This window comes from Lonchura striata, chromosome 2, assembly GCF_050655825.1.
Source record: "Lonchura striata isolate lonStrDom1 chromosome 2, ASM5065582v1, whole genome shotgun sequence".
Taxonomy (NCBI): Eukaryota; Metazoa; Chordata; class Aves; order Passeriformes; family Estrildidae; genus Lonchura; species Lonchura striata.
In genome coordinates, this window is record NC_140704.1 from 73126071 (window position 1) to 73144429 (window position 18359).

General features: G+C 41.2%; 2 protein-coding genes across 4 annotated transcripts in view; both read left to right on the forward strand.

Moving 5' to 3' along the window:
- The window catches only part of LOC146768300 (uncharacterized), a 38818-nt gene extending 34343 nt beyond the window's left edge, over positions 1 to 4475 (forward strand). The window contains exon 5 of the mRNA XM_085571585.1: positions 7 to 4475. The gene's annotated coding sequence lies outside the window, so the exon portion shown is untranslated. The remainder of the gene's footprint in view (positions 1 to 6) is intronic.
- Positions 4476 to 4611: 136 nt separating this feature from the next.
- TPPP (tubulin polymerization promoting protein) overlaps positions 4612 to 18359 on the forward strand; it is a 65355-nt gene continuing 51607 nt past the window's right edge. Inside the window, exons 1-4 of one of the 3 annotated variants that reach the window (XM_021540502.4) lie at positions 4627 to 4735; positions 15681 to 15755; positions 15867 to 15916; positions 17762 to 18013. In XM_021540502.4, the coding sequence (XP_021396177.1) occupies positions 17766 to 18013 (248 nt within the window). In that variant the 5' untranslated portion in view covers positions 4627 to 4735; positions 15681 to 15755; positions 15867 to 15916; positions 17762 to 17765. Of the gene's footprint in view, positions 4787 to 15680; positions 15756 to 15866; positions 15917 to 17761; positions 18014 to 18359 lie in introns of all 3 variants that reach the window. The other 2 variants (XM_021540501.3, XM_021540503.4) reach the window with 2 other exon arrangements.

Genomic DNA, 18359 nt, shown 5'->3' on the forward strand with positions numbered 1-18359 from the left:
TCACAGGTTCCTTCAGGGAGTATCGATCTGCTTGGACATCGGATCCTCCACAGGCTGCAGGGTGGACGTCTGCTCCACAAGCTGCAGGGGCACAGCTGCCTTACCATGGGCTGCATGACAGGCTGCAGGGGAATCTCTCCTCCACTGTCTGGAGCACCTCCTGCTACTCCTTCTTCCCCTCCAGACCTTGGGGTGTTGCAGGCTGCCCCAGATTGAGTCCTGCACGGTAATCTGTTGCTGGCTAGTCAACAGGTGCCCAGATAGAGTAATGAAACTCCACCAAAGACGAGAGGACTCTCGAGCTTTAAGATCCATGTGGGTTTATTGAAGGAGAGGCTGAGGATGGAGGAGCAGGAACAGGAGCATAGATACAACCTCATGGGAAGGGGAAGGCTCCAGAAGCAACTGGGGAAGGAGGGGCCAGATTATTTAACTGGGGCAGGATAGGCATGGTCAAGGTACAAACTGCCCAATGAGGGAAAGGTTCAAGGGAGGAGCACGGATGGGGTGACATGCACAGGACCAATGAGGGAGAAGGGAATGAGTGGTTTTCTGAAGAAACCAATGAGGGAACTGAGAACAAAGAACTTTCTGGAACTGGGGAGACTACAACAAATGATGGACATACACTCATTTACATGAGGGAGCAGTGAGTTCTGGGAAAATGCCCTGCCTTAAATAAATGCAGTCTCCCAGGGCATCCCTGAACTGCTTTCCCCAGGGGCACCTCCCACAGGGTCTGAAGAGCTGTCTATACCATTTTCACACCCATTGGCTTCTGCTGTGTGGCACTTTTTCCCCTTTGTTAAATACACTGTCACTGCGTGCTGCCACAAGGCTCAGCTTTGGCCAGCAGCTTGTCCTTCAGAGCCAGCTGGAGCTGACTCCTTCTGGCACAGGGGCAGCTTCTGGTATCTTCTCACAGAAGCCACCCCTGTAGCCTGTTTTCCACCAAAACCTTGTCAAGTAACCCAAATACAGATAATAAAAAAATGGGTTTTTGTGATTTTATACTAGAATTTTCTAAAAATTAGTTTGGGAGGTGTAAAAGAGAAGCATCTTGAACAGCAAACACCAGTTGAAAATATGAAATAAAGTCTCCAACATTTTGTCTCATCCCTATCTTGGCCACTTGAGAGGGTAGACTGCAAACTGAAGGATGGAAAGGAGGATGGTATGGATTGGCAGCACACATATGCCCTGAGGTATCACTGATTTATTTCTGTGACTCATTTGTCTTTGCCAAAACTTCATGATGCCACATTTTCAACAGTATGACTCCAGGACCAGGTACGAAATTACTAAATTCTGTTCAATTAAATTGCTAAATTAAATTTCTAAAGTCTTCTTCATTCGAGAATATAGGGTCTTCAAAGTGTGACCAGAAATTAAGAGTTGTTAGGTTCTTTGATAAAAAGCTCATCTCCACACTCTAAATTTGGCACAGAACAACAATATCAAGGAGGGGAACCTTCATCTTTATGGGGAACTCAGAAAAAAGATCCCTAGTCTCAGGAGTGCTACAAAGGAGAACTGATGGTCATCACCCAGATCTGAAACAGACCAGTTGAATCTGGATAGGCCCTCCAGACAAACTTAGGGGTTTAAGTCAGGGCTACAGTTGATGCCATTTGGGTTTTGCCTTTTTTTATTTTGTATGTTCTCTGTATTCTTCACACATATATTTGTAACTCTGCCATCTTTTGTAGCTAGTTTTCCTAGTAATTTTCCGTGGCCTTTCCCTAAGCAGAAAGACAAAACAAAATCCAGAGCTCCAAGCCCTGGGGGGTAAAAGGCTCTATGCTATCTTGGTTCTTCCTGGGAACCAAAGTTCAGAACCACTCTTTGAGATACATCTCATGGACAAAGTACAACTAGTGCTGAAGGGGGGCTCCAGAAAAGGTGCATGGCCATTTATGGACATCTTTCCATAACTGCCTCTGAAGGCCTTCAAATAAAGATCCCTTTTTATATTACCTTACTAAAATTATCTCAAGTTTCATTTCCAAGCTGGGTAAAAGGCAAGGGAATAGACTAGACTAGACTAGACTAGACTAGAATAGAATAGAATAGAATAGAATAGAATAGAATAGAATGTTCATGAAGTCCAACTGCCTGATGTGACAGGGATGATTCAAAGTTAAAGCTGTTTTTAATGACATTTTCCAAATGCCTCACACATTGACAGGCACAGGGCATCAGCAACCTCTACAGAAGACCTGTTCCAGGGTATGACCATCCTCTTGGTAAAGAAATGTTTCCAGGTATCAAGTCTGAACCTCCCCTGACATTCAGGGAATCTTAGGATTATACAAGATACTTTTTGGCTGGTGTAGGTGACAAAACTAAAGGCGGAGGAAGGGAGGGCTTATCTTGGCTTGGAGAAAATGGGTCACAGAGGGCTAGGAGGACAAAAGCAGTTGCCCATGTGTAAACAGGTTGCTGGGCAGTATGCTTGACTGGCCATGACCCACACCCCATGATCACTGCTGTCCTGCCTTCTTCCTAAATTCCATTTCTAACTATTTTCCTAAATGAGTGGACTCTGTTCTCTATGGCTGTGATTGTATGGATGTCTAAGAGTCAGCAACTGAAATCAGACAAGGGATTATAGGGTTTGCAGATCAGCAGAGTCATCAGCTGAAGAGACTGGAGTAAAAACAAGCACCAACAGCTGCACTGCAGATCAGGGGTTATATGTGTCTGTGGTGCAAGCAATTAGACCAAGTGAGAGTGCAAATATCAAGCCAAAATAGATGGAGAAGAGATTAAAAGTCCTGGGAAGGAAGTATATCTCTAGAAGTGAGGCAATTGGAGAAGGTGACTTCCAAAGAGGCCAAGAAGTCTATGCCAACTGATGGAGTCTATGCCAATCTGAAGGTCAGCTGAGAGCACGTCTGTGCATGTGTGTGTACACGTGTGGGAAGAAGCTGGGGACAACAGTGATCCAGGCTGGAAGGAGGGCCTGTCTAAGATATTGGGTGGTGATTGCTCAGGAGAGATCCACAGTGTGTATGTTTATGTGCTGCTGTGTGCAAGGAAATCTGCACCAGCAGGTGGAGTGGACTGTGGGGTCTGAGGGATAGTGTGTCCAGTGGCCAGTAACTGACCTGGGATCCACAGCCAATTGGTAGACTGCGTGTCTAAGACCAGCTACTGAGAGAACTGTGATACATGTCAGTGAGGAGGTCTGCACCAGCCCTTGAGTAAAAAGCAGCTACATTGGGACTGCAAGTCTTAGGAGCTCGTATATGTCCAGGGCACAGCAGTGGGGCATATTGTGGGTCCAGGGAGAGACTGAGTATCTAAAGTCAGCTTCTGGAAGAGTCCGCATTATACACAGCATCTATTTCCTAATAATACACTTTCATCCTGATTAGCCAAAGGGTAGCAAGATAAGGCCATTGGTGCTGTTTGTGCTTTTGTGAATGCTGAGTGCTTCTGGCTGTATTGATCTGTGTAGCTGTCCATATGTGTATGCACTTATGTATTGCAGAAATGAGTTTGTATGTCTGTGCCTACCAAGAACATGTTTAGTTTCACTACTGAGTACCAATACCAGCTGGGGGATGCAAGAATTTTGAGCAGCCCTGGAGAGAAGGACTTAGAGGTGTTTGCAGATTGATTTGCAGACATTGATTTTGCTCTTATGAGAGATTAAAATTTCATATGCCCTACACTACCACAAAACCTTCACTCATACTATAGTCAAACTCAACCCTAACATGAAAGGTCCTTTCAAGTCCCTTTATGACATTTTGGGTAATTTCAATAATTGCCTTAAGTTACTGAAATCAGAGTTTATAAGCTAATTTTATAATAGTTTGTAGGCTATTCTGTATCCTGAAGCAAGTATAGGTATAGAACCAATTAAAAAATTAGCCATATATTTCTCCTGCATTTAAAAAATTGGGACTGCATTGCACATGCACTCCATTAGCATTTTACTCTCCCCCCCCCCCCCCCCCTCACGACTGTACGAAGGTTGTTTTAACTTCATTCCAGCAGAGCAGAATTCAATTTAAAATCCACCAAGCTCTGCAGGGTCATTGGACTCTGGTTATAAATTCACAGATGAGGGTGCATAACGGCTGACTAGATTCCTGCTGACTCCTGGACTGTGTCTGCGCTCCAGGGGTTTGGATGGGGTTGCTCTAGAGCAGGTTTGTGGCTGTGCCTCTCTGCTGTGCCGGCCTCAGGCCGCTCCCAGGCGAGAGGCAAGCTAAGGGAAAGTGAGGCTTTTACCGAATGCCCTCTGCACCAGACAGCCCAGTCTTTCACACCGTTTTCATTTACGTCTACGACCCCAGCTTCAAGCACAGCCGAGCGGCCATCCAGACCCAAACCTGCCGGAGCCCGGCAGGGCACAGCAGTCATTGGTTCCCCTCGGCGCAGCGGGCGGGGGAGGCACAGGATGCGCGGACAGGGCGGGGCGCAGCCCGCCGCAGCGCACCTGCCGCAGCGCTGCGGGCGGCGGGCGCCCGGGGGCGGCGCGCGGCGCAGCGGCCCATGTAAGGCAGCGCGGCCGCGCGCCCCTCGGCCCGCGCGGGGCCGGCCGCGGCGCCGCCTATGGGCGCTCGCGGCGGGCGGGCGGCGCCGCGTGCCCGCCAATGCCCGCGCGGGGGGCGGCGCCGCTGCAACGGCCGCGCCGGCTGCGGACACCCGCGGCTGCTGCCGAGCGCGCCGGACGGAGCCCGGCCAGCCCCGCCAGACCTGCCGCCCTCCGCCGCCGGCGGTGAGTGTGCGGGCGCCGCTCCCGGGCCGGCCGAGCGTCGCTCCCCGGGGGGTAGGTGGGTGCGTGGGGTGCGAGTCTTGTGCCGTGCCCGCTCCCTCCTTCCGTCGCGCCGCTAATCGATCGCGGCTCGGTTGCCGATGGCGCGAGGGGAGGGGGCGGTGGAGGCTCTGTCGGGCGTCCGGCGGCTCCGGTGCTCCCTCCCGGTGCCAGCCCCCACCGGAGGGGCGCCCGAGCCCAGCCCGGCTCGGCCGCCGCCGTCGTTATGTAATGCCCGCGGGGGGCTGCGGGCGGCGGCTCCGCGTCCCTGCTTGGGGTTCGCCTCCGTGCTGTCCCTCCGATGTTCTGCGCTCCCCTCCGGGAACCGGGCACAAGGAGACGGCGGGGAGCGGGGCTCGGCGCGGAGCTGCGCGCCTCTCCCTGCTGCGGGGATGGGCTCTACCGCCGCATCACCCGATCGCCATCGAGGATGGAGGCGCGGCCGCAGCCAGCGTGAGAGCGGGCGGCTTCCAGCTCTCGGCGGCAGCGGGTCTGTGGCTGGGCGATGCTGGAGGCTGGCTGCGGGCGGCTGGCGAGCCGCGCACTGCGCCGGGGGTGGCTCCCGGAGGAGCCGGGAAGGAGCCACCTTGCGCGCACACATCAAATGCGCCGCAGTCAACAACAAAGCCCCAGCTGCCGCTGCTTCATGCACTCGTGTAGAGGCAGCGGCCCCCTTTTATGGAGACCGATGCGGAGGGGCTATTTGCCGTTGTTGTTTTTTATTTTTTTTTCCTTGAAATCCCCAAGCGGTAGCTGGAGGGGCTTCGTCTTCGAGAGCCTCTGCTGTTTATCGACCTGCACAAAACCAACATCAGGTGTGGGAGACCGTTTAGTGCCTGCGGGATAATACCCGTATTATACCTATACAGCCATGTACTCCGGAGTGGAAAACGAGGACGAAACAAAATCCTTTGTTTTAATCTGTAACCCCGGCTAGCTCGTTTAAAAATAAATACAATCCCTCCTCTGCCGGATCACCAGCGGTTGCAAATATTTCTTCAGTGCTGGGTAAAAGTTCTTGTACATTGATGAAATTGTTCCGGGGGAGGTTGGGTGTATGCTACAAGGTGCCAAAGGCACATGTGAATAGCATCTTAAACACTGACAGCTTCGAATTATGTAGGAGATGCTGCTGACAACCAGTTTCCCTGTTTATGCTTTGCAGGCTCTACACGGGCAGGTCTGGGAGGGGACAAATTTTTTTCGGATTTTACAGAGGGTTGCATAACTCCTCATGTTTATTTGAAAAGAAGAGGCGGAGCAAACCCAAGACCCAGCCTAAAATGAAACACATGATGTGAGACTGTCTTTTACTAGAGCGGTCCCACTGTTTTCTCAGCCAGCGTAATTAAATAGCATGCTTTAGGTGGGTTGGAAAGGGTTAGCATAATAGTAAAACATTAAGGTTTGGGTTTTTTTCCCCTCTAGTGCTGTGAAAACTTTGGGGAAAACCAAAGAGATACCTATACACTTTCATAGTCTTAGGCTTAAAATAGCATCACTGTTTATCAAACGTATACAACTTATTTTTTAAATAGCCATGGCCATTTTTTTAATCCTTTAGTGATGAGCCACTTCTTTATGTATTTAGAGACCCTATTCCAACTCAACCTCTCATCTCCCCAGTCCAGAATAAAATGATATTTTGAATGCCTTTGTATGTTTCTGGGTCACAGTTAAATGCTTTTAAATAGTCCATCATTTGTAACTGCTGAAGTGTATGTCCAGTATTAAATTATAGTACAGTGTAATGCTTAGACAGCATGCCATGCAATGATCAAATTGCAGATAAAATTCACATAGGAATCTCCTTGCAATGCTTGCACTTGACCCTTGTAAATCTAAGAAAAGATATTTATAAATGGAAATATACATCCAGCAAGTAGTTCTTTCTGTGTCATGTTTAATCTGTGGCTTGGCTGTGGTGAAAAAACATGTATTTTTATTTAATTTTTGTAGTAGATATATTCATTCCAGTTACTTTCTGGAGGCAGCTGTGTGATTGTAGTGGTTTTGGTATTTGGTATTTTTATATAAATTTGGTATTTGGGAGTGGTATTGGTATTTTTGGTAGAAGCTAGTTTTGCTTCTTGTATCTTGAGCTTAATTTGAAAAAATAAGTGTCTTTCAAAGAGTAAGGCAGTCAATTATGTCAATTTATGTTAAGTATTCTCATTATAGGTAAAAGCAATTAATTGTACTCAATATATCTCTTAGCACTTCGGAGAATAAGCCATGCAATGTTTGACCTTGATAACTTGCTCTCAGGTGATAAGCTAAAATACAAAATAAAATAATATCAGATGTTTTTCTTGTTTTACACACTTTAATTATGTAAGTCTCCCATGTGAGGATGTGGCCATACTCACAAGCATCTATCTCTCTATGTTTATATAGTATATATTTCATGTATTACAAGAACAGTCATTCTGTGGCATAGTCAGTCGTTCAATGATGTAATGTCCTTTTTTATTTGTACATGCATACTGCTTGTAGGATAAAACATAGGACTGCATAAATGGAATAGATTTTTTTCAGCAAGCAGCGAAGTTTGTTTTTGTCTCCCCCCAAAACCCATTCTTATGCTGTGCCTAACTGAAATTAAAAGCAGGTATATAATTTCCACACCTACTCCTTCTCTGCCGTACTGCCATGACTAGTGCGGGCATAAGTACTTCTAGAAGTCTCTGCCAGTTAGTTGAAATGAAATATTTTGTTTACTGTTTGTATTGCCATAGTGTCTGGAAGCTGTGGTTGGGGACCTTTACTAATGTGATATGTCCAGTATAATGGAACAAAAACTTGTACATGGCCTCCTAAATATTATGATCCAAAATGAAGAACAAGAAACTGTGAGTGGTGCAAAAGAGAAATCAAGCTGATGTTAAGAAGGCTGCATTGATATGTGTGTGCATTATCCAGCTGTATATTTCCTCATGTAAGAGCAAAGGGAATTGTAGAACTTAATGTAAGACTGCCACTGTTCTCTGAGGGTTATCCTTGGGACATGCAAATGGCTTGGGTTTGGGGGATTTTGAAATGCATATAGCTTGACTAAGTGCTGAAAACTAAGGTAAAAAAATCTACATCAACCATCAATCTTCAGACTATCTTTTTTTTTTTACAGTTTTTTAAATCTTAGGTAATATTTTAAAATTTTGAAATGGAATTTTCATTTCAAATTCCAGTTTTATAGGAAAAAATATTTTTCCTTTTCCTCAGTGTTTTCCATAAGCTGTTCTAGCTCTTTCTTCATCTCATCCCCCTCATGTGCCTAACCCCCCCAGAAATACATAATAATAACTACACCTTCAGCTGAAAGACATTTCTGAGTGAATGCATCACACTACCAATTGCCCATACATAGAAGTATTGCAAGAATTTCCCATTTCATTGTAGACTGTTTTTGGAATAGTGATGAAAGGAACTGTACAGTGAAAGGATGTTACTGGTAAAATACCCCATATAAATATGGTCTTCAAGTACCCAGGGGCTGTGCATGTGTTACAGGACAAGTATGCATATCCTGCTCAGGTTTCAGGCTGCTCTTCCTGAGTGGGTGTTTATCTCAAGTGCTGACAGAGCAGAACAGACTGATTCTGTGCTACTCAGTTTTCTTGGCTCACAGTGGTCCATCAAAACAGTTGGGAAGTTTTTCTTTACTGTTAGTTGTTATATGTGGTGGGTGGGCAATTCACTTTGCTGCTGCTAAAAGGGATTCTTAATTGTGTCAGAACTCTGAGGCAGCTGTGGAGAAGCTTAGGCTCTTACTCTTGTTAGTTGTCTTAAGGCTCCCTGTTTCTTTTCCTCCTCACCACTACCCTGCCTTGTAGGGTCCTGAGTTTGTGGTATGAGTTTACCTTGTCCTGGATGGAAACCCAGGAGGTGGAAGCCAAGAGTTTACAGATCAAAGTGTCAATGCAATAGGTGGTTGATAAGATTATAAAAATGAATCTGCAGCATTACTGTTTTAAATAATCATATGAAGTTAATTCTTGCTCAGTTTGGTTAATCTCAGGAATATGTTTCTGTGTCAGTGTTCATATATTGGGAGCATTTGACAAAACCAGCACAGAGAAACTTGGAAATTAAAAAAATCAATGACATAACAGTTTTAGCTTGAATCTCTGAGGGTTGCAGTCCTATTCAAATTCTTAAATGGATCAATGCTAAGAAAATTCTTGCAGTGTAAGAAAATTCTTGTAGTGAAAATGCTAAGCTAATGTCATTGCTGATGACACTGTTTAATTAAAAAAACCTGTTTCAGCCTGTCTTTTCTGATTTGAGTATTGGAAGTAGTACCCAAATATTTCATCTTAGAAGCACTTACAGATGTGAAGGAACTTACTGTTTTAGCAAAGGAAGTATTTCCCTTCTTACTTTGCACCAGGCTGTGGGTGGTTGCAAAAAATCTGTAATTAATGGTTAGCTTGTTCTCATGGGTTCAGACAAAAGTGAAGTAGCAGATTTTATGAACATAAGGGATATTTAGACAGTCTAACCTGATTAATGTATTGATGATATTGATTTAGTTATCTGAGAGCAATAACCTAGATTTGGTAAGTCTGTCTTTCAGAGATACTTGACTAAATATACCTTCTGTATTAAAGGCAGTCTAATGTGGGGACATGAGGATATGAAGTATTTGCAGCTATTCTTGGGAGTAACCTTTAGTGCCCTGCATGGTTGATTGTCTCTTCATAAGGAAGTAGTATTTGTAACTTGCACTGGCGTAGCCTGAATTTTCAACTGTGGAGGTTTATTATAGCTTTGGTAGACAGCAAAAAAGCCGTTGGTAAAGAGCCATTTAGTAGGTGATTTAGTTTCTCTGCAGAGGTGTTTAGATCTCTCAGGAATTCTACCAATGTAATTTGTAAAGTGTCTTATGGTAGAACATCTTGTCTTATGATTTTGCATCTCTTGTATCATCTTCCTTTCTTTGATCAGAGGTGGTGTTTTTTGACTACTAAACTTAAAATGCTTTTGAGTCTCTGTTAGCTCAGTTTTTCTTAGATTTAATTCTGTCCCTGTAAATAGTTGATTCTCTAGATACTTTTACTTATGGGTGGTACTCAAAGTCCCCCATCTTAATGGAGTTTGAAGTGATTTTTCTGTAAAATCTTTGATCCGCTTTCATGGATCAAGCATCACTGATTTTTCAGAAGTATTTTGAAAGGGCTCTGTAGAAGTTCCAAGTCTGGTCTGGGTGGGGGTGGTGAGAGGATACAATGTATAGTGTATGAAGAAGTGAGGCTAAGCGAGCTCTACAATTGTAGTGGAACCTGTACTCAACTGATCCGAAAGTGATGACAGTCCCAGTGTGTTATTTGGAGCTGTAAGTTAATTGTACTAACTACTGTGGAGAGCAGCTGTTGTCTTCCACTCTTCAGATCTGTGATTCCAAGTCTTTTTTTGATGCACCATGAAAAAGTACCTTATCTAAACACTTGAGTCTCCTCTTTTGTTGTTCTTTAATTGGTGTCATACTCACTTTCTCCTGTGTAGGTGGTTCTAGACACTGGCTTGTATCCTTGCCTGTGTACGAAATTGCAGAATGTATCCAGATTATTCATCTACCAATGACAACAGCCTGCTGGAGCTTAAGATGAATACTTTTAAAAAAGTGGAACTCTCAAATGGAGTAGTGGCATAATGGAAAAAAAGCATAATAAGAGTTACCAGTATGTGTATATATTGTGGATGCCTTCTTTATGCTTTTACCTTCATAGTTAAAATCTTGTGTCAGTGACACTGTATTACAGGATTACAAGTATTACAGGATATTGTGGAGCTAATTAAAAATTAGCTGGATACAGAATTTCTGTGTACTTTTAAGTGTTGTCAGGTGAACATGTATTTAAAAGAAATAAGTTGCAGTGGATCTGTTACTGATAAATATTTGTGTGTCTGTGTACAAATGCTTTTTTATATAAAGAAGTGATAATTATGAAGCAGTTCTTTGAAATGGAGGAATGTAATTTACTAAGAACTAAACTTAGTTTTGTATCTTGAGCAACATTGTAGAAGTAACTAGCTGAATAGCAATAGTTTTTAGAAATATAACAGCAACAATTATTTGTCAGCAAAGTAATCTGTTTGCTGGATAATATGTTTTCTAAGTTAGATCCTTTAATGGATTATGTGATGGCTTATGTTCACAGTCTGAAATACTGTTTTGTTGAGGAGAAACACTGGACAGGTTAAGTAGGTACCTTTTATGTTACTCTGTGTGTGTCCTGATGAAGGTCTAAATGTGTCTGCATGATCTGGTCAGCCTTGCCCTTGTCCATAGTGCTAAAGTCGCTTATATTGTTAAGAGAACTCGAGGTTCAGCCATGCAATTCCTCATAAGGCCTGCAAAAAGTTTTCATTTTCTTTAGGTAAAGATGGGTTAAACTGTAGATAGAGTTACTAGCTTTGCTTGTTTTGCAGAGGTCTCTGCTCATGTGCCTTCTGTGTTGTATGCTAGGGAAAATGGATGGCTGCCATTCACTTCAGCATCACATGTGGAGAAATACAACCAGAGCAGATCTCTGAAGAGAAATGCTTTAACTCTAGTTCCTGCAGGTAGCTGTGAAGGAAGCTTAAAGAAAGCTTTAAGAGTGGTCTAAAGCATTGCTTTTTATTAGGAGGATGTTGCATTTCTCCATCTGTTTATCCTTTCCTAAGCTTGAATATTTATGCAAAAATATGGGAAAAAGATTCCATGTGCTGTACTTTGACTCTGCTGGTTTTATTTGGCATAAATAATTACAGAGAGAAAATAAATGAGAATTTCATTTCTTTGCAATTTTGTTAAGAAGGGAAGATGGATCAAGTACTAAAATAAACCAGATGCAGTCAGACAAATTCAAATGCCTTGCACAGTTTCATAATCATGCACTCAATTAACTCATAACAACAACACCTCCTGTGCTTACTGAAAAGTTGCTTTCTCTTTTACTTGGATTGGTTAGAAGGTCTTAAGAAATTTTGGATGGCAACTATTTATGGTGCATTGGATAAGTTTTACAAACAGTGCAGTAACAAATTCTGATAAAAATCCTGTCCTAAGCACCTACATGCTTACCAACACTTGGTGGGCAAGAAAAATGAGCAGGATAATGGCAGGTAAAAACAGGTAACACTGAACATATAAACCTAATTGTCTGGGGGATATGGTAGAAAGGATTAAGAAATTAGGGAGGTATCAGGGCTAAGACTGAGACCCTGAACAGATAGTGCATTTTAGGTTGTAGGAGCCTGAGTAATTTATACTGCAGACTTTGGTTGATAGCTAGATGATGGCCTTGATGCTCAGTGTAAACATAACTTTGTGTTGTCGTGTTGTGGGTTGCACTGGAGGTGGGTATTACACATGAGAAATAAGGCTGGCCTGGGCAAAGGTGAGTGTTACAGGAAAGAGTAGATGCTAGCAGTACCATTATTGCATTGCAGCTGTGCCATTGTGCTGTTGAATTCTGCAAATTCATCAATTTTAGGAGTCAGAGGTCAGCTTGACTCTTGAATGAGTCTGCTGCTTAAAAGTGTGAATTGGAAGTTTCCCTTAATTCACACTAGACTTTTGACCTCATTTTAGCAAATTCCTTGTTGATAAGTATTCTAAAGAATGAACAGTTTTAAAATAGATTGACTTTTCCATTAACATGAATGTATCTGAGGCTGTAATAATGCGGCAATGTCCTAGTCTGTTGTCCTGTCTTAGACAGTTACACTCATATTCATTTCCATGGCAGTTGATGTTGTGAGATGACTTCCATAAAAACTGTTTTTTAACACTGTATAAAACTTAGTGCCAATGAAAGCTATTAGAGGTGAGCTAGACAAAGCAGATGAAAAAGTATATGGTATAGCACAAAAAAATAGGCATTCAGATTTTTGTATCCTGCTGATATGTGTATCAGTCTTAAGACGTGCCAAGGGAAATATAGATTGGATATTAGGAAAAAGTTTTTCACAGAAAAAGTGATAAAGTTCTGGAATGGCCTGCCCGGGGAGGTGGTGGAGTCACCATCCCTGGATGTGTTTAAAAAAAGACTGGATGTGGCACTCAGTGCCATGGTTTAGTTGAGATGTTAGGGCATGAGTTGGACTTGATCTTGAAGGTCTCTTCTGATCTAGTGATTCTGTGATGTGCATGTGTATATATATATATATATAATTTTTTTGTAGAAAACAGGTTTTTTGTTGTGGAGATCCTAAAGGGGTTTAATAGATTTGTAGCTAGTGAGAATATATTTTTATTTCCTTTATCAGTTCGGAGAACATTGGCTCTTAGAGTAGTCATTACACTCATGTGTCTGCTTTATGTGACCTTGATAATTAAAGTAGTGTAGAATATGGGTTCCAAGGTCTTCATGATGTTCTGTATCTGGCAGCAGAACAGACATGTTTCTTTATTCCTCTCCTTTGGTTTCCCTATCCATGGCATGGCCTGGCAGTGATGATAATTTGTGTAACAAATCCTAAGCTTTCTGCTGAGCAAATAAGCCATGAATTAGTTGTCGGGATGGGGCAGTGAAGGTGCTGTGGTGAATTCTGACTTGTTAGGACACATGCATATTCAAAGAGTTGCATAAGCTTCTGAAAATGTTGGAAAAAAAATACTCTGGGATTTAGTAAGTTTCCTTCCTCCTGAGAGATGGATTACTTATAAGAACAATTCCCACAAATTTAAATCATCACTATACCAGAATTCCTGCAGTTTGTTGACACCTGGAGAGGGTGTGGATAAGTGAAAGAGTGTAAATTAATATAAATCCTTCAGTAGAGTTGGCAGTTGGTTAGTACTGAGGCTGTGGGTATTCACACAGCTTTAGAAATTGACAACAGAAACATTAACTTCTTGTCCCATCTTTTATGGAAGAATCCAGGTTAATAAGTGATTTTATCTAGTGGAGGCCTCCCAGGTGTCTGTCTGCAGATGAGTATATATTCTAGTCTCTGGCTAAAAGGAAAGTTTGATGATATTAGAGAACTTTTTCTAATGGGTTAGGCATGTGCTGAGAACACAGATCTACACTTTCAGTCTATTTAGCATAAAATAGTAATGAAGTCAGTGGCTGATGTCAGTTTATATGAGTTTGATCCCTGGCTTAATCTCTGTATAATGTGCTGTATTATTTACCTATTTCAGGTTGAGGAAAGGAACAAGAACTGTTTTTTTTATGTTACTAAAGGACACAGACTATAGCAGTTCATAACACAGCACCTAACTCTCTTAAGTATTCTGTGGGTTTCTGAAACTCAATTTTTTTTGGAGGATAGTTGTTCTTTCAGAAACCTCCTAAAATATAGCATCTGCTTGTACCTCTTACTTATCTGGCTGCTTTCAGTGATGCTTGGTTGGAGCATACAGTATTTGGAGAGGATTGTATTAATGACTAGTCCCACCTTCTTTCTGCTGACTCTGGTATTTTCTAATTGTATACATATTAGACTTTTTGGATGGTGATGAAAGGCATTTCTTTGGTTACTGTAATTGTAGTTAGCATGGACACAGCTTATGCTTTTGAACAGTGGCATAATTTTGTTTTGTTGTATTTTAGATTTAGACTAATCATCTTGGTGTGGCCCTGCCCCAAATTACTCCTAATCTTTACTTCTAGCAGAATCTACCAACCACCTTTTGATTCTTTTGTCCAGGGAAAAAGGGTGAGGAAGACTCAAAACAGCATTTGATCTTGAATATTTGTCAAATCGGTTATTCTTTATTTCTGTTTGAGAGAACATTTCTTCAACATGACACAATCTCCTTCCTTATCTCTAATCACTAAAAGAAGTGAAAGAAACATGCCCCATTCAAAGTCATAATTTCATATCCTGTGTTGTGCAGTTCTTTGCCTTCTAATTATAGTATGTTAACAAATATAGTTCCCTTCACACTTTTGTTATTTGTTGTGTTCAGAAAGAAAAGCTGAAACTGAGACTAGATAATTTTTTCATAAATCCAGATATCTTATTTTTAATATATTTCATGTTATTACATAGGATTTTAACAAGTAAACTATAATTATGATTCAAAAAGGAGTGTCTATGATAGTATTTGGCAACCATTGCAGAGCCCTTGTTTTAATCTCTCCTTGACTTTCCGCTTTAGATGGTGAGGATTTATTTGAAATGAGTCTGTTTTGCATACCAGATTTCACCATCCAAAACTAAAGCCTTTTCTGTACTGTGTCTGCTCTGCCTGGTCCAGAACTACTCAAAAAAACCCAATACAATGTTCATTTATTAATGAGTGAGAGAAGTTAGTATGGAACTATCTTTCTGAAGGCCAAATATGGTCCTTTCAGCATTTTTCCTATAACAAGTTTATAGTTTAAATTTCTTAACTACTGAAAGTAAGTAAAATATTCTTTCAGTTGATACAGCTATCATATTAAAGACTGCATGAGATAGTAAAACACGATTCTGCTGTGCTGTGCAAAGTTGATTTATGGTTATACACAACAAAATGCTAAGCAAAACTGGCCAGCAAGGCACTGGCACTGGCTAAGGAAAGATTTTGTTCAGGAGATACCTAAAAATGTAGGTATGCAATTATATTTTCCAATTTCAGATGAGACAGTGGCGCAGATGTTTTCTTGTTTATAGCTTGTAAACTGTGCCATTGCTGTATCTTTTAAAGATACTTAGTATAGCTTCTTAAGAGAATTGCTAAGAGCAAGCAGGAGCTATCCTTGAAAACTTCTTGGAAAGTTTAGTTACCACAAGGTAAAATTACAAATTGATGCAAACTGTGCATACCTTACCATTGCAAATTTCCACCTTCTCCTGTCCTGTTTCTTGCATACGAAAGTAACTTTGGTTTTTAATATCCTACACAGACTTTGTTTTTTGCTGGTCTGTACTCTCTTTCTCTAGCCAGTTAGTATTAACTTGGAAAATTTCTGGCTCTGTATTCCAGCTCCAGTTGATTTGAAATACTACAAGCTTGGAAGAGACTTCTGCTTTTGGAAGTCAAGCTTTCTTGAATATAGAGGTACATCATAGATCTTCATGATCTGATTTTTAATGAAATAATCTGTTGTATACATTATGTCAATAATATTTTTTGTTTTTTTCTTATGTTCTTGTACTCCTGTTTTGGTAGCAAAAGAATATAGCCTGATGAAACAGAAGATTTGATCTAGACACATTTTGGTAAATATACATGCATCTTAATGTTTGTAGTAGCTTTCAATTTACTGTGCATGCTTTTTGTTTTAGAGTTTCAGCGGTGGCATGCTTTATGATAAGGTTTTTGAGGTAAAATTCCTCTTTGGACAGTTGGCAGAATGCAAAGGAAATAGAAATGGGAATTGGTTACTTTTTAATGAACTTGACATTTTCAAACTCTTTTCCCCCTCTCTGTGCTTCGCTTTTTATTTCATAGGTGCGCATACAATTCTCAGGCCACAGTTAGTAAATTTCTGTCATAATAATTTTAATTTAGCATTTTGATTTGTTGGCCAAAACTTGTGCTGACTGTGTAAGCAAAACAGAAGGATTCCCAGGCTTAAGATATAACAAGGGATTTAAGCATTTACATGTTTTCAAAAAAGGCAGTAGTGCTTTGGCCATGCTATGTTTGCTTAAGTGTGAAGGACAGAGGTTCTTTTAGTACGTTTTTAATGAAAAGATTCTTTTTGATCAAAAACCTCAACAATAACTGCTGTGTAGCAAGTAGCTCTGGTTAGTTCTGTTACAGTGTGCAGGAAAGGGTATGTTATGGTTGTTTGAGTGACAGAGTTTAAACAGTATAGGAAGAGACAGAATTTTAGAAACCTTTCCCTTACTGAGGCATTTGCACTGATGTACATTATATAAACCAAGAGAACTTCCTATCTGATGAGGAAATAAAACCTTAACTTTAATACCTACCTGTCTCTGAGTATGTTAATGTTAATCACATCCCACATACAGCTGGGGGGCTTTAGAAGAAAGGCTGGGTTAGTATGATGGGCTTTCCAGCCCTTTTCTAGCATTTGCCAGATTTCTGATACTGTAACCATCTCTTTGTGGGTTAAAAATTTGTAGCTGCTCCACCGATGTTACGGTGGTGACAGTCTATGTGCAGCTTGTTGGGGCAGGCAGTGTGCCCTGTGCCTAGGCTTTTTAATGCCTAGGCTTTTTAGTGCCTCTTACTTCTGCCATGCCAAGAGTGCATGGGCAGAAGACAAAGGTTTCTATTACATGCTTCTGGCACTTCAGGGTTTGGGTTTTTTTTGTAAAGACACATGAAAATAGTATTCTATTACTCAGTTCAAGGTTTCATTTAAAAGACAAACCTATACTATATGTACTTGGAGTAGTCTAAAAATTCTTGTCTGCAGTAATGATATCCCTTCTCAGTATGCCTCCATAATGGATGTGTTCATTCCAAATGAATTCCACAGCTACAGTTCTCTGGGCATAAACTTGAGAAATAAATGGTCTGGATAACAAGAGAGACTTGTCTTGTACTTGTTAACCCTTACATAATGTAACATAAGGGTTCTAACATTAATATTTTTGTCGTATTTCAAAAATTTTTCAATTAAAAAAAAATTAAAAGTTGAAGTCCAGAAAATAAAGGGATATTTATTTTTCCTTCAGAAATACAAGTACATAGTAATGCCTACAGTGTAATGGGCATACTTCTATTCAAATCAACAGAGTGACTGTGATGCTTGCCATTTAAGAAAAAAAAAAGGAGCAAATATTAAGTGTTGTTTTGATGGCTGATGTAATGATGGTAAAACTAGTTTTGTGTCCCTAGTTTCTTGCTGTACCTTTTTTTTGTTTGAAATGTACTAGAATTTTTTTTCCCAGATGGGCAGAGAGTTACATAGTTCTGTGTTTAGACGGATGTTTGATGGTGGAGGGTAGTGAGTTCTTGCTAACTTTATAGACCATTTATACTTCATATGGACTTCATATGTTGTGACATGGACTCTAGTGTGTAGTTTGACAGAAAGTAATCTAGTGCAAATTAATGCAATAAGTTTACCCTCCTTTATTTTGTAGCACAATGGCTGAAAAATCGGTGAAACCAGCAAAACGATTATCCTCAGAATCAAACTCTCATGAGGGAGCTACGGCAGGAGAAATAAGTGCTCTGGAAGAGGCCTTTAGAAAATTTGCTGTCCATGGTGATACAAGAGCCACAGGAAAAGAAATGCATGGGAAGAACTGGTCAAAGCTATGCAAGGACTGCAATATCATAGATGGGAAGAATGTGACAACCACAGATGTTGACATCGTCTTCAGTAAAATCAAGTAAGTTAATTTTAGCCATAATTTCATTGTCTTCCCGCACCCCACCCTCCCCCCCAACAAATGTTTTGAAGATACCTTCTAAATTTACCTTCTGTTGCTTCTGATGTTGTGAGACACTGTTTGACAAAATCAATCTCTTTCTTGTTCCTTTACAAAATTTTCTTGCTTGGTCTGAAGATACAGCTTTCAGCTTCTGACCTGCTATCTTAAATTGACTTCAGTTTCACAGGTACAAAGACTATGATGTGATCAGGATAAATGCAGGCTATTCCAATAAACTAGTCTGCAGTAAGTAGTGTCAGTATTTCCTGAAAGATATCTGAATAAAGTCAGGATGTCAGGATGA